The 27,753-nt window shown below is 41.6% G+C and overlaps 1 protein-coding gene across 6 annotated transcripts in view; it reads left to right on the top strand.

Annotated features, from left to right (window-relative positions):
* The window catches only part of LOC106563017 (microtubule-associated serine/threonine-protein kinase 1), a 196,783-nt gene that overhangs the window by 68,747 nt on the left and 100,283 nt on the right, over positions 1-27,753 (top strand). For 2 of the 6 annotated variants that reach the window (XM_014128202.2, XM_014128200.2), the window contains exon 1: positions 68-361. The exons of 3 other annotated variants lie outside the window; for them this stretch is intronic. In XM_014128202.2, the coding sequence (XP_013983677.1) occupies positions 323-361 (39 nt within the window). In that variant the 5' untranslated portion in view covers positions 68-322. Of the gene's footprint in view, positions 1-67; positions 362-27,753 lie in introns of those variants that run through there. One more of the 6 variants, XM_045689924.1, reaches the window with a different exon arrangement.

Below are 27,753 nucleotides of genomic sequence, written 5' to 3'. Positions count from 1 at the left end.
CCCCCACACACTTATTCATATTCACTCACACTGCTTCTCTCTGTCTCTCTCTCTCTCACACTCACACACACACTGTGTGCTCTCTGTCCTGAAGTTACAGAGGGGCGAGAAGAGGAACAAGAGAGGGAGGTGTCAGCTGACTGCCCCCCTCCAATCAGATAAGTTCTGATGTTGGTGTTTAGCAGCTGCTAAGATCAGAGTTGGCGTGAGGGAAGGAGGGAGCAGGAGAGAGAGACCGAGAGAGAGACTATAGGCAGCCAGTCAGTCAGTGCAGCATGGCTATGCGCCGGTAGGGAGGCATGCCAAGCCGGAGCTCTGTAGCATGGACGAGTCCAGCATTCTGAGGAGACGAGGGCTACAGGTAGGGAAATGGAAACGTGTGTGTGTGTGGAGAAGGGGTGCAGTAGTAGTGTTTGTACGTGGGGCAGTGCTCTGACAGGGAATGTTGCTTCTGTACAGCAGAGCACAGTTAGGAGTTTCCTACATTTTGTGTTAGTGATGCTCCAGAGCTTTTGTATAATTTCGGGCAGTAGTTTAGAAAGTAGTGCTCACTAACTGAAACCGGTCTCTGAAAACTGTGCACAATTCTGTACTACGTTATCCATTTCGCAGGATATGTTACGTCCTGCAAATAAAAGAAAGGTGTGTGTGTATATAATTTTGCAATTTGTGTGATGTGTTAGGAATTCCAATTCGTACAATATGTTACGAATTTGTAAGTGCTTAAGATCCCGGAAGGCACTTGGCAGTACGGGGTGTTTGTGTGCGTCTCTCTGTGTGGGAGCTACTTACCTATTCACAGAGCTGTGTTTGTGGTCTTGCGTTGTCTAAAGATGATTCTGTTCTTGGGTAAATGTTCTACAGCGGAACATTGATTTACATCACGATTGACTACGTCATTTTACCACAGCATATCCACTCTTCCAGTATAATTATGTATTCTCAAACTTCTGTCTTGATTTGTCTATATCGCTGCACACATTGTAAGAACATTGGACAGAAACAAATGGGATTTCTTCTGAATCATTTTGATTTCTCTATTGCCTTAGATTTGATGTCTGCTGCATGACATTAGTGGTATAACCTGCCTGGGCTGCTGAGGCTGTATTTTCATACCTTATTAGACCCATAATGAAAATAAATCATGAAAATCAAATATGAATCTTGTATGGCATAAAATATTATTTTAGTGTGTATATATTTCAATGATTTATTTGTGTATGTGTTAACTTAAACGCCTGATATGACATACACAATTGAATACATGATTGTGGTGAATTTCCTACATGGAAATGCTTTCCTTTATAGATCAATATATTAAAAAAAACATGAGAATTACTATAAGAAATACACAATATTTGTATATACATTTTCAGGTATGAGTTTCCATGGTTAAGGCTGGGCAGCACCTCCTACTGGATTGATCTACTTATCTTTGGTCTTCCATCCAGGGTTTTAATGTGCTATCATGAGAATGATTGTTGAGCGATCTCCACTAACTAAATAGATTTAGTGTAGATTAGTTGTTCCTGCTTTCCTCCTCCTCTTCCTGTCCCTCCTCTCCTCCCCTTCATTCTGGTTTCCCCATTCCTCCTGCTCCTCCTCGTGGCGGACTTTGCTTCTTTCTTCAATAAGTGTGACGTTGCGTGCGTCATTGACTTCCGACGGTGGTATGCAATTGCTTTGAAATGTGTATGTCCCGTGTATGAGACCTTAGAAGGCTTAGCTTACATGTCTCGTACGTCTTTAATTGTTTATACAATACATGCAACAGCTTGCTATTACTATGATCCAAGTACTTTGAAATTCGAATGTCCCGCGTATGTGAGACCTTAAAATGTTTAGCTTACATGTCTTGTATGCTTTTTATACAATACATGCAACATTTCTGTTATGTCTAAATGTTACCCACCCAAGTCCGATATTACAAGAATCTTCTCTGAACCTTGTAAGTGTATTTGCTGCCAAATACATATTTTCGATATGGGGAGGCTGATTAATCCTGTTGTCTGAAGAGCTGTCAACCAGCCTCTTATTGACTTGTTTATGATAATGGGACAGATATCGAAGCTTGTGCTTTGCGGACGGACGCCTTGATAAAGTATTGGATGTGTGCAGAGTTGCCCTCGTCCAGTGTGTGTACTTTAGGAATGCATGATTGCACTTATCCCATAACAGAGAGATTTGAATGGACAAATGGTGCCATAATGGGGTACGGTCACCTTACGCAAGCACACGTTTTTTTAAAATTCAAACTGTAGATTTACTTTGTGTTGTACACAACAGCAATACTCGGTTATCACAGAGCAGTACTTGGTGAATAGCTCAGTGATTCCAAATGAGAGTTCCAGGGTAAAAGGGGATCCAAAATGACTCTGAACTGTTGACTAGGATGGGAGAACCAGATTCATTATTTTATAAATGCCAAATTCCCAGTGAGTAATTTTATGTGCCATTATTTTTAATTGGTCTGCACTCCACAGATGAATCAAAGCCGTAAAGTAGCTTTTATTCTCCGACATTAATTTCAATATAACAATTTTTATTTGTGCTCGTTAGAGATTACATTTTCCCCCTGTGCTTTTGTTTTAATTATTTTAAATGATCAATAAAAGCCGTGGACGAAATGTAGATATACAAACAATAATTTGGTTGTTTCACAATTTAAAATACAAAGGTGTTTATTCATTTAGGAAAATCTAACTGCAGAAATGCTGACATTTCAACATTTCATTCCACTAGTTTTTTGTTATAGTCTTAATGACTTTCTCTATATTAGCCATGAAAATGTAGTGTAATTGCCACGTGCGTTTTATCAGGCGCTCCCAAAGCTGTAATTATCCTCACAGTAGCCCGCTTATCTTCCGCTTGCTCTTTGTTGCCGCCATTAACTTTAAAGGACACGCTACCTCCATCCTTGTTCATTGTTTCACACAGGAGACATTACGCCCAACGCTCTTAGAGAACCCTGTTAGACGTTCAGCTAAGCCAAACAGAAAGACCTCTGTGGTGGAGGGAGGAAGCTCCATAGAGCACCAGTGTTGTGGTTCAAATGGCAACAGGGAAGTTAGTTTGTCAGGCAAATGAATGAGACTGGCTCTCTGACTCAGAGCCTTGGAGCAGGAAGGAATAAGGGGTGACATCATTTCACTGAGACTAGATGACGTTTACATTTTGGTGAATGAGAAGTGCATGGCCTTGTGCTATATAAATGCTGATTTGTGTATATACCGTATACAGTAAATGGGGCTTTAAAGTAAAAAGCGATAAGTAAAATGATGACTCATATCTGTGTGTACAGTGTTGAATATGCCACAGTTAAATGTTGTCTTTACTTTTTTTTTTACATGTGTCAATTGACTGGTATGGCAAAGTGTGGAATGAATAATTAAGGTGGCTCCGGAAATGACTTGGGTTTGATTGTCAACATCTCAACAGAATCTCCTCCCAATATTTCTTCATCCTTCTGCGGATAAGAAAAACGCACACCTGATTTAAGTGAACTGCAGGTTGGTGGAACGCACACGTTAGACCACACTCCCTTCTTCAGATGAGAAATAACAGTCACCAACGTTTAGCCACCAACATTTGACCTCCCTTTTGGGTTTATGGAAATGTTTAAGGACTGCACATGGTATGTAAAGTAGTGTAACTTCCTCTCTGCAGTCGTCTATTTCCGTCCTTGGATCTGACCCAACAAACAGACAGACACATCCACAACAGTGTTCACTTAGTGTAAACCCTACTGTCAGTGAGACTTACAAAGTGTGTACTTATGCCCTGCTGTCAGTGAGAAACTACACATTCATCAGTTATTTATGATGGGTATCATGATTGTCAAATGTTTACACTTCAAGACATGTTTTCTTGTCTCCATTATTGATCAGGTGTCTTGGAGTAGCGTGTGTGTGTGTGTGTGCATGCATGTATACACGTGTATACAGTAAGAAATGCCCTGTGAGGAGCAGTACACTTAAATGACAAGCACACATTCATCCAGCCTATCAATGGCCTGTATACATAGTAACTGCCTGTTGAGTTTGCTTGTCTAGTGTGAGGTTGTGACATTGAGGCAATACCACATAAGTGTCATAATGCTAAACTTGGATGGGTCTGCAACGGCACGTGTTCCGGAGAGAATGTGATCAATTTATTCCATTGAAGTCTGAATAACTGCAGTTTTCAAGGTCAAGGCTATTGTCTCGCACAGAGTGCTGGCGATTAAAAGCAATTGGGATGTAATACTCAAAGCCTAAGTCTACAATAATTGTTAGCAATTTCAGAGCATTTTTAGAGCATAGTGAAATAAAAATTGTCAAAGTGCCCTCAATTTAAAAATAGACTCAAATACCTGCGTGCCAAGAATAGTATTAGGCTAGTTTGAATGTATACAGTAAGAAAAGGCTTTAAAAATATATATTTCTGGACTTTTCGGTTATGGGAAATTATGAGGAATGCCACCCTACATTTCAGTTAAAGTTTCCCTCTCACTAAATCCCCTAGTGAATGCCCTACATACATTGTCCACAGAAAGTGGCCATATTTCTATAGTACTGAGGGCAAAGACACTCAGGTTAGCCTTTGTCGCTGTTCTCTCTCTCTCTTTGCCCTAAGAAGCTCTGCAGTCAGACTACAAAGTGAATAATAAAAACAGTAGCACCTTGTTGCATATGTAAACCATTTGTTGGAGAGTTCTTGACTGTAATTGAAATAAATAGGCGGTTGAGTTGGTGTGTATTGGCATTATAATTACATCCATAGGACCAGGCATGGTGTGTGAGTCTCTAGAGGTTTTCCCTGCATTTGTATCTTTCATTTAGCTCTGTTTTCACATGTATGCTTAATAAGAACGAATGGGGACCGGGCATTTCTGATGAGATGTCCTCTCATGTAATTGCTTTTTAGATTGAAGATCATAATTTTTTGCTTGCTACCGAATGCATTATGTTGTTTATTAGGATGTGAAACCTGTTTTTATTATAATTTTTCTTTGACATGGCCAAATAACTCAATCATAGATTGGTCACTTTTTGGAAAAACTTCTTCTCATGAACAATAAGTCCAAATAACACCATTCGGTATGAAGGCCCATGGTACATCTCTTAACCAATCCCTTAGCGTTTCTCAAACTATGTTAAGAGATGGCTGGTTTATTGATCATTCAGAAATTCACATTTGGCTTGTCAATTTAAAGCCAATAATTATATGCATATTCTAGTTACTGGGCAGGAGTAGTAACCAGATTAAATCGGGTACATTTTTTACCAGCCGTGTCAATACTGCCCCCTAGCCCGACCTGCAATGCTTCTTGTGTGAGGTAGGGTCATACTCTATGGATGTTGTAGAGTAGTGGTTCCCAAACTTTATATAGTCCTGTACCCCTTCAAACTTTATATAGTCCTGTACCCCTTCAAACTTTATATAGTCCTGTACCCCTTCAAACTTTATGTAGTCCTGTACCCCTTCAAACTTTATATAGTCCTGTACCCCTTCAAACATTCAACCTCCAGCTGTGTACACCTCTAGCAACAGGGTCAGCGCACTTTCAAATGTTGTTTTTTGCCATCATTGTGAGCCTGCCACACACACACACACACACACACACTATACGATAAATCTATTAAACATAAGAATCAGTGTCACTTCCGGCTTGCGGGAAGTGACAAAGAGCTCTTATAGGACCAGGGCACAAATAATAATATAATAATCATTAATTTTACTCTTTATTTAGCCATCTTACATATAAAACCTTATTTGTTAATCGAAATTGTGAATTACTTACCACAGGTTAATGAGAAGGGTGTGCATGAAAGGATGCACACAACTCCACACACAGTCTGTGCTGTGTTTAATTTTCATGCTAGTGAGGGCCGAGAATCCACTCTCACATAGTTACGTGGTTGGAAAGGGCGTCAGCATCTTAACTGCGCGATTTGCCAAGGCAGGATATTCTGAATGCAGCCCAATCCAGAAATCTGGCAGTGGCTTCTGATTTAAATAACATTTTCACAGAACTGCTTGTTGCAATTTCGATGAGGCTCTCTTGTTCAGATATCGGTAAGTGGACTGTAGGCAGGGCATGAAAGGGATAACGAATCCAGTTGTTTGTGTCATCCATTTCGGGAAAGCACCTGCGTAATTGCGCACCCAGCTCACTCAGGAGCTACGCTATATCACATTTGACATTGTCTGTAAGCTTGAGTTCATTTGCATACAAAAAAATCATACAATGATGGAAAGACCTGTGTGTTGTCCTCGTTAATGCAGACAGAGAAGAGCTCCAACTTCTTAATCAGCCTCAATTTTGGCCCGCACATTGAATATAGTTGCGGAGAGTCCCTGTAATCCTAGATTCAGATCATTCAGGCGAGAAAAAAACATCACCCAGATAGGACAGTCGTGTGAGAAACTCCTCGTCATGCAAGCGGTCAGACAAGTGAAAATTATGGTCAGTAAAGAACTTTAAGCTTGTCTCAATACTTTGCCCCTTGATAACCAGCGCACTTCTGTATGTTGTAAAAGCGTTACATGGTCGCTGCCCATATCATTTCATAGCGCAGAAAATACACGAGAGTTCAGGGGCCTTGCATTTTCACTGTAGTGTCTAAAACGTCTTTCAAGGTGTCAGGCATTCCCTTGGCAGCAAGAGCTTCTCGGTGGATGCTGCAGTCTACCCAAGTGGTGTCGAGAGCAACTGCTTGCACGTGTGTTACCACACTCCACTATGTCTCCCTGTCATGGCTTTTGCGCTGTTAGGTTCTAATTTTTCAGAGTAAATAACTCACGGACACTAGAGAAGCTTTAACCAAGTTTAATCTTTCCCAAAGGTTCTGTACAGCTGAAAGATTGAAAGATTTCAGACTTCACAGTTTATATGCATCCTACTTAAGACACTTCCCTTTCTCTCCAATCCTTACATTTTATGGCTCTACTGGAAGCTAATAAAGAGGGTAACAGGATTCCAAACATTTATTACTCTCTTAAGAGAATCTGTCCTCACCTCCTGACCTCAACCCCTCTTTCATCTAATACACAGATGTTCATCTGTCTCCCCTCTATCAACACATCTCCTCTCCTCCATCAAACACATTCCAAAGCCAGCTTCTTTCTTCTGAGAACCATTAACTTCTAACATAACTCAGTCTCTTTAATTTCCTATCATTCATTTAATATCTCAATGTTCAAAGTTTAGCCGATTCCAACAGTCCTTCCTCTTGAACAATAGCATCCTAATGTTCACTTTACATAAACTTGGAAATTACTTAAATGTATAAACAATGATAATAAAACATGAATAAAAAAACTAACAAATGATTATAAAACATGAATTAAACAAACTAGCGAATAAACAAACAATGAACAACCAGTCACCGCGAGGTTTACATATGTAAGAGACTTATGGCCTCTGTACTATGATCACACAATTTTATTCCCATCTATCATCACATAACAAAATGCCATTCCAGCTGAATCTGCGGTCTTTCTATGGCAGATGGAGCGGCTGTGGTTTCTCCACTTCCCCCTTCTGATTCCTAAGAGAGTGATAGCGCAAGACTTGGAAAGCAACAAAAAAACATAACATAACAATGTGATTATCTATGCATATTTATATATCCATGAAAACCAAAGTCTGAAACCATGACAATTCCCACTCTCCCTTCACCTGACTCTATGCCTTCAGGATAATTTCCTGCTGGGTTCCACAAAAAGGAAAGCTCTAAAAAGCTTCCTCATGCTTTCACCCAGTCTTCCCCTTTAGGCCCCAGGTTCCGAGAAGTGTTTCCAAGTCATGTCATTTTCACTTTGTTCCCCATCTTCTCCATTTCACCTGATAGGCACGAATACCTGATATGCAAGTGCGTATCCCTAATCCACGTTCCATCCTCTTGAGGGAACTCAGCACTGTATCTGCTTTCACATCAATGCCTTCAACATTTTGTTCACAGTACCATTACCCCTCTATCCTCTTTCATATGATGCCTTAATCCATAAAGCAGCTAAACCCCAATCCAACTATGATGTTTATAGTAGTTCCCAGACCCCACCCATCTGTATGTCTTACAGTGGAATCACCCCCGCCTGGTATCTCTTGATGTACACTCAATCTCCCGAATTCAGCCCGTGCCCTTGGTTAAATCATGGTTCCACCTGAGGATATCCACACTGTAACACATGGGTTATTTCCTGACAACATAATTTTTGATATTTGAATAACAGCATCCCCTGTCCTCCCATCGGTCCCCCAGTTACCACTAACCAATCCATGTGACATGAGTCGTCATTACTGATATACCAACGATGCTACAGATGTAACCCTTGCTACTTCCAACATGGCCCATGACTGTAGTCTCACAATACATCTCCAATGACCTCCTGTATTCTTCTACAGTTGGTACCTGCGGATAATACATCCCTGTACTCAAGTTAGGTACACATCTCTCACCCCAAGGCCGATCTATCCCCCACCCATTTGTAAACACTCTTGTTACAGTGTAGACTTTGGGCCCCAATGGTTGATAAGCAGCCACCTTCTGACACTTACCATTTACCGTGGTTCGGTCCCAATCTACTGGGAGGTATGTCAAGTGTTTACTAGCTGTCAGAAATGAGGGAGAGATTAGTGGCGTTGGAAGAGTATCCAACCGTACAAAACTCTGAGTCACATGTTTCTTAATCACACTCTGCAAGAGATGCGATGCTATTATCACAGCAAACTTCCCTTCTGGCGATGTGGCCTCCTGTATACAGGGATCGGTTGCTATTCTTTCAAGTGTTATGCCTTCTGTGACAAACTCATTACTGAAAGTTGACAATAGTGTCTGAAAAGACAACACTATCGCTGCTACTTTCACCATTATCTGTAACGTTCAATTAAATCCCCATATTGTGTACAGTTATCTGCTCTCCTCCTTCTATGAGCCATCTCCTGCAACAATATTCGGTCTCTGGGAATGGAATGATACTCCTAATGCATTTTCTACATTTACAAACATATTAACACCTTCTCAAATCAAATAGTCAATACACATCATTCCCTCCTCTGGAACAATGAACACCTTCATGTTCCACGAAACCTAAAAACATATTGACTTGAAAAGAAAAGAGAAACAAAGTACATGTTTAATAACTCAGCACCACTCATTGATGCGATCTAACATAAAAACTCTGAATACAGGGTCAAATAAAAACTTTCATGTTAGTCCCAACCTATCATCCAGTGAGTCTCCCACACAAATTACCTCCCCTCACGATGACACTTAGAGATAAGTTTCTGGAAACTCTCTCGGCCACATAACTGTTAGCTGCGCCCCAGCCCCCCCATCGTGCTTTAGCCATTCTCTCTCAGTATTCCAATCACAACGAAAAAGTTTAATCACTTATCCAACCCGAATTTAGAATGACTGACCTCAGTGCTTACTTTGGGACTAAGACTCAAATTCCAGCTTATCAACTCCGCACACATCCCTGTTAGAACACACATTTATAAACAACCTTTCCTGTCATGAGTGGCCTGGTAAAGAAAAATCAGTATCTCAATGCATTTTCATTTTAAATAGTTAGCAGGTCGTATACCACCCTCCCCTTGTCCTTCACCCGGCACTTATCATTTTAGTGTGTCTTCAGATATCGTTTACAGTTAATTTTCCCAACTGCACATGTAACTTTTGCCTGTCACATTTCATGGCCCTTGATAATGTCCCGATTTTAATATCCAATTAGATACTTCCGTTTTTTTCCACATACACGAGTCGCTCACCTGAGCTTATTCTCTCTCTTTACGCGCACTCCACACGCGCTCTCAGCACCCCGGCCCTGGTTTATGGCTCGGACTCAGATAGGAGTGGTAAAAGTCATTGTCTCTCATAGCACGCCTTTGTCGCTTTTTCTTCAGCCGGTTAGGGAGCGTTTTGAGGTTGACACACACTGTCTATGGTCAAATTATTTCTACCATGCATTGAAACACGATCTGATGTCACCTTCCTTGATAACCTCAACAACAACAAAAAACACAGATCATGACAACAGTTAAGTTCCTTACATTTCTGTTTCAGGAAATTAGACAAACATTGACTATGTTGAATTACGACATTAACCTAAAAAAACATAACATAATGTTACTGCTAAAAAAAAACATTTTCTAAATGAGTCCATACTCTCTTATTCTACTGGCGACCTCTAGGATGGTTACCAGATCATGAAGATGGCAATGCATATTTCACAGTCCATTTGAAGTTACTGGCATCCCTTATTAACATATATTTCCCTTTCTACTGTATATGCAGCCTGAACACAGTACCACTGTATAAGTTCCCCAAAGACCAGGACATCAGGGAACTGGTCATTTACCCCTTTCAAACACGTGATTTAAAAAACAAAACATGTTACAGTAAATCAAAAAAAAACAATTTAGAATTACCACTCTTTATAACTCCCTACAGGAATAATAATAATCTCCTAAAGTAATGGTACAATTTGGATAGAGAATGGTGTTTCTCATGAATTTTATGCTGAAACCCCCCTTCAATTTAATTCCTAATGAAGTTGATCATTCTTCATTAGGATTTTTTTATATTCAGGGCTTTCGTCACAATTAAAATGTTTCCTCTCCCTTACTTTCCCTGTCCTTTGGAAACCATTTAAATACCTCTTCAAAACATTTCATCCTCCTGCATACCCATTTTAACTGAATTGAAAAGACTCCTTCCAATAAATCCCACATCACGGCGATATTATCTCTCCACCGAGTCTAACGATTCACTGGTCTCCTTTTCCCCATGATTCTCCATAACTGTCATACCATATAAAAAAAATGTAAGTTCATTTTAAGTTTGGTACCCTAAGGCTAATTCATCGTGACCCCTCCACCCTTTCGTCCATTCTAGAATCCCATTCCAGAATAAGACATCAAATGTAAATGTATTTCAAAATAAAACCACAAACTGTCTAATTATTTAGACAAACCCTAAGGCCTTCTGCATTTGCAATGAGTGGTCCGTCATATAATTTAAATGTGTTACCTCTAAAATCCATTCCCTTGGCATTTAGCCTAGTATCTTAAACCCAAAATACTTTTTCTTGTTGGAAATTTAGCCAATTTCTCATTGTAGGTATTCCGCAAGATTTAACCTATCTGGGCTAGGGGGCAGTATTTTCACAGCCGGATGAAAAACGTACCCAATTTAAACAGGTTACTACTCTGACCCAGAAACCAACCTTCTTTCTTCTGAGAACCATTAACTTCTAACATAACCCAGTCTCTTTCATTTCCTATCATTCATTTAATATCTCAATGTTCAAAGTTTAGCCGATTCCAACAGCGCCATCAGTACAGATACCAACACATCTTAACTTCTATGGGCTAGCATCCCACCCGCAGTACACACTATCAACAGCCAGTGAAATAGCATGGCGCGAAATACAAAACAGCAAAAATCTCAATTTCATTTTCTCAAACAATCAACTATTTTACACCATTTTAAAGATAAACTTCTCGTTAATCTAACCACATTGTCCAATTTCAAAAAGGCTTTACGGCGAAAGCATAAAATTACACTATGTTAGGACATAAACTTCACAAGAAAAACCACACAGCCATTTTCATGTTACACAATACATGTATGTTTTGCTCGATAAAGTTCATATTTATATCCAAAAAAACCATTTTACATTGGCGCGTGATGTTCAGAAAATGTATTCCCACCAAAACTTCTGGTGAATGAGCACATCAATTTACAAAAATACTCATCATAAACGTTGATAAAATTTACAACAGTTATTGAAAGAATTATAGATATACTTCTCCTTAATGCAACCGCTGTGTCAGATTTTAAAATAGCTTTACGGAGAAAGCACATTTTTCAATATTCTGAGTACATAGCTCAACCATCAAAGCAAGCTATACAGATACCCGCCAAGTTCTGGGGTCAACTAAACTCAGAATTAGTATTATAAATATTCTCTTACCTTTGCTGATCTTCGTCAGAATGCGCTCCCAGGACTCCTACTTCCACAAGAAATGTTATTTTTGTTCAAAATACTCCATATTTATGTCCAAATACCTCCGTTTTGTTTGTGCGTTCAGATCACTATCCAAAGGCATAACGTGCGAGCGTAAATCCAGACACGCAGAACGAGAGACGAAAAGTCAAAATGTTCCATTACCGTACTTGGAAGCATGTCAAACGCTGTTTAAAATCAATCTTTATGGTATTTTTAACGTAAATTTGCGATCATATTCCAACCGGACAATAGCATATTCATTCAAGAAGAAAAAGAAGGAATGGCGAGCTCGCGTGACCGCGCATATCCAATCCCTTTGTTGCCAGGCAGACCACTCAGTAACTGAGCTCCTATACTCTGCCCAGTGACAGGGGAATGCTCAAACCACTTTCTGAAGGCTGTTGACAGCCAATGGAAGCCTTAGGAAGTGCATCGTCACCCCACAGACACTGTAGTTTCGATAGAGAATCAAAAGAACTACAATTCTCAGACTTTCCACTTCCTGTTTGGATTTTTCTCAGGTTTTTGCCTGCCATATGAGTTCTGTTATACTCACAGACACCATTCAAACAGTTTTAGAAACTTCAGAGTGTTTTCTATCCAAATCTACTAATAATATGCATATTCTAGTTTCTGGGCCAGAGTAGTAACCTGTTTAAATTGGGTACGTTTTTCATCCGGCCGTGAAAATACTGCACCCTAGCCCAGACAGGTTAAGCTACATTTCTCAAAATCTAGCCCTGTTCAAACAAAAAAAGATTTTAAAGTCTCTAGTACAGCCAATATGTTAACCGACATGTTTATTCATTATTATTTTTTCACCCCTGTTTTTTTTTCTCCCCAATTTCATGGTATCCAATTGGTAGTTAGTCTTGTCTCATCACTGCAACTCCTGTACGGACTCAGGAGAGGCGAAGTTCGAGAGCCGTGCACCCTCCGAAACCCAACCAAGCCGCACTGCTTCTTGACACAATGCCAACTTAACCCGGAAGCCAGCCATACCAATGTGTCAGAGGAAACACTGTACACCTGGCGACCATGTCAGCGTGCACTTCGGTCGGCCCGCCACAGGAGTCACTAGTGCGCGATGAGACAAGGACATCCCTGCCGGCCAAACCCTACCCTAACCCAGGCAACGCTTGGCTAATTGTGCGACACCCCATGGGTCTCCCGGTCGCAGCCGGCTGCGACAGAGCATGGACTCGACCCCGAGACTCTAGTGGCACAGCTAGCACTGCGACACAGTGCCTTAGACCACTGCGCCACTCGGGAAGCCCAGTTTATTCATTGTTTAATGACTTGCGTCGTTAAATAAATGAAAAATATTAATGACTCCCTTTGTTAGTTTGTTTTATAACAAAAATGCTTGACTGTATTTAAAGACATGGATGACGTTGCCAATAGGTAAGTTACGCAAAAACAGCTACAATAAACAGGACTTTCTTAGGCCAACAGCTCCATGTCATTTCAATAACTTAGCTTCTCAAAGATGCCCTCTGGTTGTCAAACTAGCACTAACTAGCATTAATGGCAACAATGGCTGACAGTTAAATAACGTGCCATAGAATTCTGCGACACCCCGCAAGTTGTGCTGTAGTACGACTCAACTTTTAAAGGAAGAACCACTGTACTATAGATTTAGTATTGTGCATCAAAGCAACTAAAATGTGTTGCCTTGGGCTTGTCTAGCACTTTACTGTACAGGAGCAGACAGAATATTCCGACCTGTGTGTATTCATTAGTAAGTACATCTGAAGAAGCCTACAGGTCGGAACGCACTGATGGCATCATCAGAGAAACGCGGAGCCGGTGTGGGATATGGCTTGAAAACGTACCTCATTCCAGAGATGCAAGACGTTGCTGTACTCCGAATTATCCCAACTGACAAATCCAGAAATTTGAAATTCAGCTAGTTTTGAATTAAACTGCCTTTTTCGTCCACTTGCTAGGCATGTAAAACGTTGTGTTGAGTAACAAAGGAACCTTTATTGGATCACTATCCTGTTGTTCATTGCGATGTGCCATCCCAAAATGGCTGCTCTGGCGTTTGCTAACTAGCATGAGGACAAAATATCCGTATTCCGCGCCGGCTCCACGTTTCCCTGATGAGGGCATCAGTGCGTTCTGACCCGTTGGGTTCTTCAGATGTACTTACCGCTGAATACAAACAGGTTGGAATATTCTGGCAATAGACAGGCGTAGCCTAAGGCACAAGCAGGCCTATCTCCACTTCATAAAGCTTTCTCTGGGTAGCGCTGAGTTGGTCTGATCATGTGACCTGCCAAGAGCTGAAGATATGTTTACCCTGACGTCATCCCAGCACAGCTGTTCGAGCCATCTAGCCAACTTAGCTATCTGACAGCTAGACTAGCCATTTTAACAGCAATCATAATGTTTAATTCACATAGTGTCTATCAGCCAGCCACCTTATTGTTGTAATGTCAATTTTTTTGCCTGACACAAACATATGCTCCATTAAAAAATGTCCAGCTGCCTCAGTCTGTGCATCCTGTTAGGGATGGGCATGAGTACTCTGAATGGACATCAAAGCTAGATCTTCAATCAGAGATGAAAAAACATTTCCAACACTGTAAAACTATTTGGTGGAATGTGCTTTGTGGCTGCCCGAACGGGCAAGTGTCATTTTGTCTTGAAGACAAAGTAATTTCTTTTTTTTTTTTACTCTAGTGTTCCGTTTCTACATGTGCATTTGTGGGGCACAGCAAAAAATAAACCATGCCAAGCATTGGACAGTTCTCCCTATATTCCCTTTCCCCTCCATGTCTCATTACCTCAATTGCGTTTCCGACCGCTCCCTACACACACGCGTGCTATGTGCGCACAAGCTCCCGTTAGGCCTACAAAAATACAAAAACGAAATGTTAGGGATACACAAGCTACATTCCTTGCTAAATGACGACAGTTTTACCAGTAATTCAAAGTTGACTGGTTGATTGAAGTAGGAAAAATGTGTTCGAACAACGAGCTGCAGTTTTGTAATAATTGCGTCCCATCTATTTTCCACTTAATCATATTTTCGAAAACTGCTAGTGCAATTTAGAATTGGCTAGGCTATAACCTCCCTAAACATACAGGTTCCACACCAAAAATATGCAAGAACATGAGTTTGATTCAGACAGAGCATATTTTCATCAGAATCATTAAGCATAGGCCTACTCTCCAAACACAGATGTCATGGCTGTAACTCATAACCATGCAGTGTTCAATGCGGAATTGTGAATCGATTTTGGAAAATTCCGAAGAACAGGCAGAATAAACTAAATTGAACGACTGTATATAAAATACATTTTGTTTTGGATCCTGAAAATGTTTTCTTTCAACTCTCCAAATTGATCCCCATTTCAAATGATCATGACCTGTTGACCTGTTTTAAGGCAGGTCCTCACCAGACATCACCGGCAACAACGTCGTCTATGGGCACAAACACACCGTCGCTGGCAAAAAGTGCTCTTCACTAACGAGTAGCGGTTTTGTCTCACCAGGGGTGATGGTCGGATTTGCGTTTATCGTTGAAGAAATGAGTGTTACACTGAGGCCTGTACTCTGGAGCGGGATTGATTTGAAGGTGGAAAGTCCGTCATGGTCTGGGGCGGTGTGTCACAGCATCATCGGACTGAGCTTGTCATTGCAGGTAATCTCAACTCTGTGCGTTACAGGGAAGACCTCCTTCTCCCTCATGTGGTACCCTTCCTGCAGGCTCATCCTGACATGACCCTCCAGCATGACAATGCCACCAGCCATACTACTCGTTCTGTACGTGATTTCCTGCAAGACAGGAATGTCAGTGTTCTGCCATGGCCAGCGAAGAGCCCGGATCTCAATCCCATTGAGCATGTCTGGGACCTGTTGGATCGGAGGGTGAGGGCTAGGGCCATTCACCCCCAGAAATGTCCGGGAACTTGCAGGTGCCTTGGTGGAAGAGTAGGGTAACATCTCACAGCAAGAACTGGCAAATCCGGTGCAGTCCATGAGGAGGAGATGCACTGCAGTACTCAGTATCTGGTGTGGCCACCAGCTGCATTGACCGTTACTTTTGATATTGACCCCCCCTTTGTTCAGGGACACATTATTCCATTTCTGTTAGTCACATGTCTGTGGAACTTGTTCAGTTTATGTCTCAGTTGTTGAATCTTGTTGTGTTCATACAAATATTTACACATGTTAAGTTTGCTGAAAATAAACGCAGTTGACATTTGAGAGGACGTACATTTTTTTGATGAGTTTACAAGCAAGTGCCAATTCTGAGGTTACTGCCTTTTTTAAGATTGTGTTCCACGATATAATATAACCTGATGATAAATTAGGCAGTGTTCTACCCTGTTGCACAGGCCTATAGATAAACCCAATTTTATTTAATTTTTTTGTATTCTAAAGATATATTTGTTTTTCCCCCAATGGAGTGTACTTCCCCCAAAAAATTATGCAGGTACTCAAACAGTAAAATAAAACATGATTTGACTGGTCCAATCTTCTGGTAGGATGTTATCTGATAATATCAGTGTATTTGTATTCACAGCGTGACATTTGCTAACACAATCTGTTTGGGCTAGATTAAGTGGTAATCTGCTGGTGTGAGACTGAGTTCTTCCCGGCCAGCCAACCTCTTTTTATTTCATCCACACCGTCGGGTAAATTTGCCTTTGGAATGTATTCAGACCCCTTGACTTTTTCCACATTTTGTTAGGTTACAGCCTTATTCTAGAATGAATAATAAAAAATAAAAAAATGTCCTCGTCAATCTACATACAATAGCCCATAATGACAAAGAAAAACAGTTTTAAGACATTTTTGTTAAAAAAACACAACTCTCATTTACATAACTATTCAGACCCTTTACTCAATACTTTGTTGAAGCACCTTTGGCAGCGACTACAGCCTTGAGTCTCCTTGGGTATGATGCTTCAAGCTTGGCACTCCTGTATTTGGGGAGTTTGTCCTATTCTTCTCTGCAGATTCTCTCAAACTCTGTCAGGTTGTATGGGGAGCGTCGCTGCACAGCTATTTACAGGTCTCTCCAGAGATGTTTGATTGGGTTCACGTCCTGGCTTTGGCTGGGCCACTCAAGGACATTCAGAGACTTGTCCCGAAGCCACTCCTGTGTTGTCTTGGCTGTGTGCTTAGGGTTGTTGTCTTGTTGGAAGGTGAACCTTTGCCCCAGTCTGAGTTCTTGAGCACTCTGGAACAGGTTTTCATCAAGGATCTCTCTGTACTTTGCTCCGTTCATCTTTGCCTCGATCCTGACTAGTCTCCGAGTCCCTGACGCTGAAAAACATCCCCACAGCATGATGCTGCCACCACCATGCTTCACCATAGGGATGGGGTCAGGTTTCCTCCAGACGTGACGCTTGACATTCAGGCCAAAGAGTTCAATCTTGGTTTCATCAGACCAGATAATCTTGTTTCTCATGGTCTGAGAGTCTTTAGGTGCCTTTTGGCAAACTGCAAAAGGGCTGTCATTTGCCTTTTAGTGAGAAGTGGCTTCCATCTGGCAACTCTACCACGAAGTCCTAATTGGTGGAGTGCTATTGAGATGGTTGTCCTTCTGGAAGGTTCACCTATATTTTTTTAGACATCACAGGGTAAGAGCTCAATACCCCTGCTCAGTTGTCTCAAGCACCATGCCTGTTCCTGCAACTGTAATTCTAAAGCCAATACACAACTCAACTGCTCAACAACTCAACTAAATCTATTTATTTGGATCTCCACTTTTGCAGAAGCAGCAGCTATTATTCCTGGGTCCACAAAAAAACACAAAACATGACAAGTAACAAAATGCTGATAGACAAGGACAGTAACATTTAAAATACAACGATATACAAAACAATACAACAACAAAAAATATGTGAGTGTCTATGTTTGTGTGTCCCACCGCAGTCCTTACAAATGGTCACTTTTTATGGACAATGTATGTACTGCATTTGCTATGGGATTGGTTACAGGGAAACAATGACTGAAATATAGGGTGGCTTTTTTGCAAAACCTCAGTCCACATAGACATATTCCTCATCCTTTCCCATAACCTAAACGTCCAGAAATATATTCTTACAGCCTTTCCTACTGTATAAATTCAAATGTACCTGCATGCCAAGAATAGTTTTAGGTATTTGAGTCTATTTTTAATCCGAGGTCACATTGAAACATTCGCCTGTTACTATGCTCTAAAAATGCTTTGAAATTGCTGACAATTACTGTAGACTTGGGCTTTAAGAAGTATTCCATCCCAATTGCTCTTAATCTCCTGCGCTCTTAATCCACCTTTCCAGAAACAAGTCTCTCACTGTTTCCGCTTACTACAGACAACCTTATAGACAATCCGCTTGCTATTGCCCCCCATCTATCTTCAGAGCTTGTGCTGTTAGCTGACCTAAACTGGGACATGCTTAACACCCCGGCCATCCTACAATCTAAGCTTGATGCCGTCAATCTCACACAAATATTCAATGAACCTACCAGGTACAACCCCAAATCTGTAAACACAGGCACCCACATAGATATCATCCTAACCAACCTTCCCTCCAAATACACCTCTGCTGTCTTCAACCAGGATCTCAGCGATCATTGCCTTATTCATTGCTTGCATCCGTAATGTGTCTGCGGTCAAACGACCACCCCTCATCACTGTTAAACGCTTCCTAAAACACTTCAGCGAGCAAGCCTTTCTAATCGACCTGGCCCAGGTATACTGGAAGGATATTGACCTCATTACATCATTAGAAGATGCCTGGTTATTCATTTAAAAGTGGTTTCCTCGCAATCTTAAATAAGCATGCCCCATCCAAAAATATGTAGAACCAGGAACAGATACAGTGGGGGGAAAAAGTATTTGATCCCCTGCTGATTTTGTACGTTTGCCCACTGACAAAGAAAGGATCAGTCTATAATTTTAATGGTAGGTTCATTTGAACAATGAGAGACAGAATAACAACAAAAAATCCAGAAAACGCACGTAAAAAAACGTTATAAATTGATTTGCATTTTAATGATAGGAAACCACCGATAAATCCACAATAATTGAGAATTTCAATAAGCATTTTTCTACGGCTGGCCATGCTTTCCACCTGGCCACTCCTACCCTGGTCAACAGCCCTGCACCCCCGACAGCAACTTGCCCAAGCATCCCCCATTTCTCCTTCACCCAAATCCAGATAGCTGATGTTCTGAAAGAGCGGCAACATCTGGACCCCTACAAATCAGCAGGGCTAGACAATCTGGACCCTTTCTTTCTAAAATGATCCGCCGAAATTGTTGCAACCCCTATTACTAGCCTGTCCAACCTCTCTTTCGTATCGTGTGAGATCCCCAAAGATTGGAAAGCTGCCACGGTCATCCCCCTCTTCAAAGGGGGAGACACTCTAGACCCAAACTGCTACAGACCTATATCTATCCTATCCTGCCTTTCTAAGGTCTTCGAAAGCCAAGTCAACAAAAGGATCACCGACCATTTCAAATCCTTTAAGCTCCAGCTGTCAGAGCAGCTCACAGATCACTGCACCTGTACATAGCCCATCTGTAAATAGCCCATCCAACTACCTCATCCCCATACTGTTTTTTTGTTTTTGCTCCTTTGCACCCCAGCATCTCTACTTCTTCTGCACATCTATCACTCCAGGGTTTAATTACTAAATTGTAGTTATTTCGCCACTATGGCCTATTTATTGCCTTACCTCCCTTATCTTACCTCATTTGCACACACTGTATATATACACTTTTTCTCTTTTGTGTTATTGACTGTATGTTTGTTTTTTCCATGTGTAACTCTGTGTTGTTTGTCGCACTGCTCTATTTTTTTTTTCAATCCCAAATGTGTTCGATGGAGTTGAGGTCAGGGCTCTGTGCAGTTCTGTCAAGTTCTTCCACACCGATCTCGACAAACCATTTCTGTGTGGACCTCGCTTTGTGCATGGGGCATTGTCATGCTGAAACAGGAAAGGGCCTTTCCCAAACTGTTGCCACAAAGTTGGAAGCTCAGAATCGTCTAGAATACATTTGTATGCTGTAGTGTTAAGATTTCCCTTCACTGCAACTAAGGGGACTAGCCCGAACCATGAAAAACAGCCCCACACCATTATTCCTCCTCTACCAAACTTTACAGTTAGCACTATGCATTGGGGCAGGTAGCGTTCTCCTGGCATCCGCCAAACCCGGATTTGTTAGTAGGACCGCCAGATGGTGAAGCGTGATTCATTACTCCAGAGAATGTGTTTCCAATGCTCCAGAGTCCAATCGCTGCAAGCTTTTCACGACTCCAGCCGATGCTTGGCATTAGGCATGGTGAGCTTGGGCTTGTGTGCGACTGCCCGCCCATGGAAACCCATTTCATGACACTCCCAATGAACAGTTCTTGTGCTGACATTTGCTTCCAGAGGCAGTTTGGAACTCTGTAGTGAGTGTTGCAACCGAGGACAGACGATTTTTATGTGCTTCAGCACTCTGCGGTCCCGTTCTGTGAGCTTGTGTGGCCTACCACTTCGCGGCTGAGCCGTTGTTGCTCCTAGACTTTTTCCACTTCACAGTAACAGCACTTAGAGTTGACCGGGGCAGCTGTAGCAGGGCAGAAATTTGAAGAACCGACTTGTTGGAAAGGTGGCATCCTATTACGGTGCCACGTTGAGTCACTGAGCTCTTCAGTAAGGGCAATCTACTGCCAATGTTTGTCTATGGAGATTGCATGGCTGTGTACTCGATTTTATACACCTATCAGCCACGTGTATGGTTCTAGTGTTAAAGGGGCGATATGCAGAAATCCCTTCCTCCCATTTCTTGGTTGCTAAAATTCTAATACATTAGTTGTTATAATTTCAGTTTGACAAAACAACCAGTAATTGTGTAGAGAATCATTGTACCATCTAAACTGATGTGAAATATATTTTCCGTAACCCAAAAAATGGTTTACAAAACCAAAAGTAAAAAAAATGCAAAAAACGAAACTTAAGAACGGGAAGCATAGAAATAACACACACAGAACAGATTTACATTTACGTCATTTAGCAGACGCTCTTATCCAAAGTGACTTACAAATTGGTGCATTCACCTATGATATCCAGTGGAACAACCACTTTACAATAGTGCATCTAAATCTTTTAAGGGGGGGGGTTAGAAGGATTCCTCTAGGAAAGGGTGGGGTTTCAGGTGTCTCCGGAAGGTGGTGACTGACTCCGCTGTCCTGGCGTCGTGAGGGAGCTTGTTCCACCATTGGGGTGCCAGAGCAGCGAACAGTTTTGACTGGGCTGAATGGGAACTGTGCTTACGCAGAGGTAGGGGGGCCAGCAGGCCAGAGGTGGATGAACGCAGTGCCCTTGTTTGGGTGTAGGGCCTGATCAGAGCCTGAAGGTACGGAGGTGCCGTTCCCCTCACAGCTCCGTAGGCAAGCACCATGGTCTTGTAGCAGATGCGAGCTTCAACTGGAAGCCAGTGGAGTGTGCGGAGGAGCGGGGTGACGTGAGAGAACTTGGGAAGGTTGAACACCAGACGGGCTGCGGCGTTCTGGATGAGTTGTAGGGGTTTAATGGCACAGGCAGGGAGCCCCGCCAACAGGGAGATCTATTGCTTCTGAGATTTGCTTTCAATGAGAATGACAGATCTATAACTCATATTTCTATGTCAATTTGATCGGGTCACCGAAAAAGTTACATATTGCATCTTTAAAGAGCAACTGAACTCACTGATTCCACATTCGTTTCTCTGTTGCTCATTTAAGAACATTTAGATTTTTGTCTTGGGGGTGTGGTTTGATGTGGCACAAAGCCAGTATCATTTCTTCAAAATAGTCAGAATGAATCTAAGATAACTCAAGAAATCTGTCATTCATTTTTACATTTTTTCTGAGGAGGTTTTAGTCACACAATTTTACGTCTAAGTTATTTGGTTCAGTATTTCTCAAGTAAAGAATTGTGCTACATAAAATAAAATGTTATTCGGCATATGCTTCGTAAACAACTGATTTAGACTAACAGTGAATTGCTTACTTATGGGCCCTTCCCAACATTGCAGAGAGAAAGGTAATGGACAAATAATAGAAAAGTAATAATGCTTAATAATAAAAGTAATAATAAATAAACAATGAGTGACATAGCTTGGCTATACTCAAAGGGTACCAGTACCGAGTCGATGTGCAGGGGTACGAGGTAATTTGGGTAGATATGTACATACTGTATAATTAGGAATAAAGTGACTAGGCAACAGGATAGCTAATAAACAATAGCAGCAGCATATGTGATGAGTCAAAAAAAGGTAATTGTAAATAGTCTAGCTAGCTATGTGATTTACCATTTAACCAACTATTTAGCAGTCTTATGGCTTGGGGGTAGAAGCTGTTCAGGGTCCTGTTTGTTCCAGACTTGGTGGATCGGTACCGCTTGCCGTGCGTTAGTAGAGAACGGTCTATGACTTGGGTGGCTCCAGCCATTGTCTTTGACAATTTTTATGGCCTTCCTGTGAACACCGCCTTGTGTAGCGGTCCTTGATGGCAGGGAGCTCGGCCCCAGTGACGTACTGGACCTTATGCACTACCCCCTGAAGCGCCTTGCGGTTGGATGCCAAGCAGTTGTCATACCAAGTGGTGATGCAGCCAGTCAAGTTGCTCTCAATAGAGCAGCTGTAGAACTTTTTGACTGAGGGCCCATGCCAAACCTTTTCAGCCTCCTGAGAGGGAAGAGGTTTTGTCGTGCCCTCTTCACGACTGTGTTGGTGTGTGTGGACCATGATTGTTCCTTAGTGATGCGGACACTGTGGAACATGAAGGTCTCGACCCGCTCCTCTACATCCCTATCAGTGTGAATGGGGGCGTGCTCTCCTCTCCATTTCCTTTACGGCCACACAGCCGTGGGTGAACAGGGAGTACAGGAGGGGACTAAGCACCAGGGGCCATTGTGTTGAGGGTCAGTATGGCGGATGTAGTGTTGCCTTCACTCACCACCTTGGGGCGGCCCGTCAGAAATTCCAGGATCCAGTTGCAGAGTGAGGTGTTCAGTCCCAGGGCCCTTAGCTTAGTGATGAGCTTGGAAGGCACTAGGGGTGTTGAACGCTGAGCTGTAGTCAGTGTAACAGCATTCTCACATACAGTGCCTGTAGAAAGTCTAAACCACTTTTGAACTTTTTTCACATTTTGCTACCTTAAAATTGTATCTAATATGGGATTCAATTATATTTTTTCCCTACAGATCTACACAACCTGATCGCCACATTTTCAAAGTGAAACAAAGGCTTCTATGGGTTTTCCCTACATGAGACAGACTACGAGGACATTTCAACATGTAAATAACATTGGTGGACATGCAGGAAATCAGGCCTTTGATCTTAAATCCTGTGTTGGGGTGGGTAAATGAGTTACATTTGTTCGTGAAGCTGCATTGAGCACATTGGCCACATTTCTAATTAACCTCCGGGAACCTTTTCCAAGAATGTTCCCCTTTTCTGTGGTGGGTAATGAGATTTAACCACAATGTCTCATGTTTGGGGGTCTTTTAAGGACCATACGTGGGAGATATTTTAAAAATGGGTTTCAATTGTGGGTCAGTATCAGTACTGTACCAGTGCTTCCTGATAATGTCCTTAAATACCTTCCCCAGTGGTGAGTATTGGGTAAAGCATGAGGGGACATGTTCCACTTTTTCTTTTGGTTGAAGGCTTTCCAACTGTTTTTCCTTCATAAAGATCATTGGCATGTTTTACCCAATTGTCTTTTTACCCACCTTTGTGTGAGGTCTGTGGTCCGTTTCTGATAAGAGGCATCAGAGCTGCATATTCTTCTGATGTGACTGAATTGACTTATAGGGAGACTTTTAATAAGTGGACGTGGATGAAAGCTGTCACCTCTAAGGAGGGTATTCCTGTCTGTAGGTTTCTTATAGAAATCTGTAGAGGAGAAGGTTTTGTCCATAACCATCACATCATGAAAACTGATTTGTGATAGGTCATAGTTAATGTGAAATGAAGGTGTACGTTCATAGAGTTAAGATAAGAATGAAATTCCAAAAGTTCTTCCTGGGTCCCTGTATAGATCATGAAAATGGCATCCAAATATCTCAGAATTAGGAGAATATTGGAGAGAAAAGGGTCTGGATTCAGCACCACATGTTTTTCGAACATTCCTAGATAAACAGTACCAGTCAATAGTTTGGACACACCTACTCATTCAAGGGTTTTTCTTTATTTAGATTATTTTCTACAATGTAGAATAATAGTGACGACATCAAAACGATGAAATAACAGATATGGAATCATGTAGTAACCAAAACAAAAAAGAGAAAGACGCATTAAGAAGGAAAGAAATTCCACAAATTAACTTTTAACAAGGCACACCTGTTAATTGAAATGCATTCCAGGTGACTACCTCATGAAGCTGGTTGAGAGAATGCCAAGAGTGTGCAAAGCTATCAAGGGAAAGGGTGGCTACTTTGATGAAATATATTTTGATTTAACACTTTTTTTTGGTTACTACATGATTCAATGTGTGTTATTTCATAGTTTTGATGTCTTCACTATTATTCTACAATGTATAAAATAGTAAAAATAAAGAAAAACCCTTGAATGAGTAGGTGCGCCCAAACTTTTGACTGGTACTGCATAACAAAAAAAGATTGCAGAATTTCTCAGGACCCTGTAAAATGGCAGCGCCATTTCATTTTGGTACTGTGACAACGCGTTGTCTTATGTAAACAGTGTGCTGCGCTGCTGGGCAGGTCGGTCTCACTATGTGTGTTCTGGAGGTGGAATTGGATAGAGCACAATCACCGCAGCTGTGTATCCTGTGTTAGTGGGCATTGTCGAAATGAAAACCCAACCCTCCAAGTATGTAATGACGAACTAAATTACAAACCTCAGTTTTGGACGAGACTGACTTTATGATCAAAATTATACTATTTACATTTTGTAGTCAATTTTGACTCTAGAATAAATGTTTCTGACTAATATTGATGCCACATAGAGAACTGCCTATCAGAAAAGTTGTTTATTTCTTTCATTGTCTTTAAGACATTCATGTTTTTAAAGTTTGTCTCCTTAGTTGGAACACATCTGGTGGAATGTATGTTAATACTAAAACCACACCTCCATTCAAAGTGTTTAAGTGTAAAAAGGTAAAGGTAAATCTATTCCTGTCCTGAAAAATGTAACTTTTCGCACTGGACAACAGTGGAGTAGCTAATTTGATACGTTTATGACAGACCACATCCACCTTATCAGGTGAAGTGCTGGAGATATCAACAAACAGATCAGTGAAATATCCCAGAGGAATTTTAAGATTTGCCATCAAGATTGTCTCTCTCTCCATAGTTAACGCTGGCTTATTAGTTCATGGGCTACCCGTGGATTAGCTGGTGATGGATGTCTGATAGTCGGTTGAAGCTCCTCACTTCTCAGGCCTTGTGTGGTGTTTTATTGTCTCTGAAGGCCTGAGGCAAATAATGATATACAATGCATTTGGAAAGTATTCAAACCCCTTGACTTTTTCCACATTTTATTACATTACAGCTTTATTCTAAAATGGATTTAGTACAAATGTTTACTCGTCAATCTACACACAATACCACATAATGACAAAGTGAAAACTGTTTTTTGAAATGTGCAAATTTATACAAAAATAAACAGATACCTTATTTACATAAGTATTCAGACCCTTTTCTATGAGACTCGAAATTGAGCTCCGGTGCATCCTGTTTCCCTTGATCATCCTTCAGATGTTTCTACAACTTTATTGGAGTCCACCTGTGGTAAATTACATAGATTTTTAGATATGATTTGGAAATGCACACACTTGTCTATATAAGGTCCCACAGTTGACAGTGCATGTCAGAGCAAAAACCAAGCAATGAAGCTGTCTGTAGTGCTCCGAGACAGGATTGTGTCGAGGCACAGATCTGGGGAAGGGTACCAAAAAATGTTTGCAGCATTAAAGGTCCCCAAGAACACAGTGGCCTCCATCATTCTTAGATGGAAGAAGTTTGGAACCACCAAGACTCTTCCTAGAGCTGGTCGCCCGACCAAACTAAGCAATAGGAGAAGGGTCTTGCTGCAGAGATGGTCTTGGGTCTTGGAGCTCCGGAGTTCCTCTGTGGAGATGGGAGAAACTTTCAGGACAACCATCTCTGCAGCACTCCACCAAATCAGGCCTTTATGGTTGAGTGGCTAGACGGAAGCCACTCCTCAGTAAAAGGTACATGACAGGCCGCTTAGTTTGCCAAAAGGCACCTAAAGGACTCTCAGTTCATGAGAAACAAGATTCTCTGGTCTGATGAAACCAAAATTAAACTCGTCTGGAGGAAACCAGGCACCGCTTATCACCTGGCCAATACCATCCCTACTGTGAAGCATGGTGGTGGCAGCATCATGCTGTGGGGATGTTTTTCAGTGGCAGGGACTGGGAGACTAGTCCGTATCGAGGGAAAGATTGAACGGAGAAAAGTACAGAGAGATCTTTGATGAAAACCTGCTCCAGGGCGCTCAGGACCTCAGACTGGGACATAGGTTCACCTTCCAACAAGACAATGACCCTAAGCACACAGCCAAGACAACGCAGAAATGGCTTCGGGACAAGTCTCTAAATGTCCTTGAGTGGCCCCGCCAGAGCCGGACTTGAATCTCTGGAGAGACTTAAAAATATCTGTGCAGCGATGCTCCCCATCCAACCTGACAGATCTTCAGAGGATCTGCAGAGAAGAATGGGAGAAACTCAAAAAATACAGGTGTGTCAAGCTTGTAGCGTTGTATCAAATCAAATGTTTTTGTCACATACACATGGTTAGCAGGTGTTAATGCAAGTGTAGCGAAATGCTTGTGCTTCTAGTTCTGACCATGCAGTAATATCTAACAAGTAATATGACCTAACAATTCCACAACAACTACCTTATACACACAAGTGTAAAGGAATGAATACGAATATGTACATAAAAATATATAAATGAGTGATGGCTGAACGGCATAGGCAAGATGCAGTAGATGGTATGGAGTACAGTATATACAGTGGGGGGAAAAAGTATTTGATCCCCTGCTGATTTTGTACGTTTTCACACTGACAAAGAAATGATCAGTCTATAATTTTAATGGTAGGTTTATTTGAACAGTGAGAGACAGAATAACAAAAATATCCAGAAAAACGCATGTCAAAAATGTTATAAATTGATTTGCATTTTAATGAGGGAAATAAGTATTTGACCCCCTCTAAATCAGAAAGATTTCTGGCTCCCAGGTGTCTTTTATACAGGTAACGAGCTGAGATTAGGAGGGAGTGCTCCTAATCTCCGTTTGTTACCTGTATAAAAGACACCTGTCCACAGAAGCAATCAATCAATCAGATTTCAAACTCTCCACCATGGCCAAGACCAACGAGCTCTCCAAGGATGTCAGGGACAAGATTGTAGACCTACACAAGTCTGGAATGGGCTACAAGACCATCGCCAAGCAGCTTGGTGAGAAGGTGACAACATTTGGTGGAATTATTCGCAAATGGAAGAAACACAAAAGAACTGTCAATATCCCTCGGCCTGGGGCTCCATGCAAGATCTCACCTCGTGGAGTTGCAATGATCATGAGAACGGTGAGGAATCAGCCCAGAACTACACGGGAGGATCTTGTCAATGATCTCAAGGCAGCTGGGACCATAGTCACCAAGAAAACAATTGGTAACACACTACGCTGTGAAGGACTGAAATCCTGCAGCGCCCGCAAGGTCCCCCTGCTCAAGAATACATATACATGCCCGTCTGAAGTTTGCCAATGAACATCTGAATGATTCAG

The sequence above is a fragment of the Salmo salar genome, chromosome ssa11 (assembly GCF_905237065.1).
Source record: "Salmo salar chromosome ssa11, Ssal_v3.1, whole genome shotgun sequence".
NCBI classification, from domain to species: Eukaryota; Metazoa; Chordata; class Actinopteri; order Salmoniformes; family Salmonidae; genus Salmo; species Salmo salar.
Note: the sequence above shows the minus strand (reverse complement) of the source record. Positions and strands in the feature narration are given on the sequence as shown.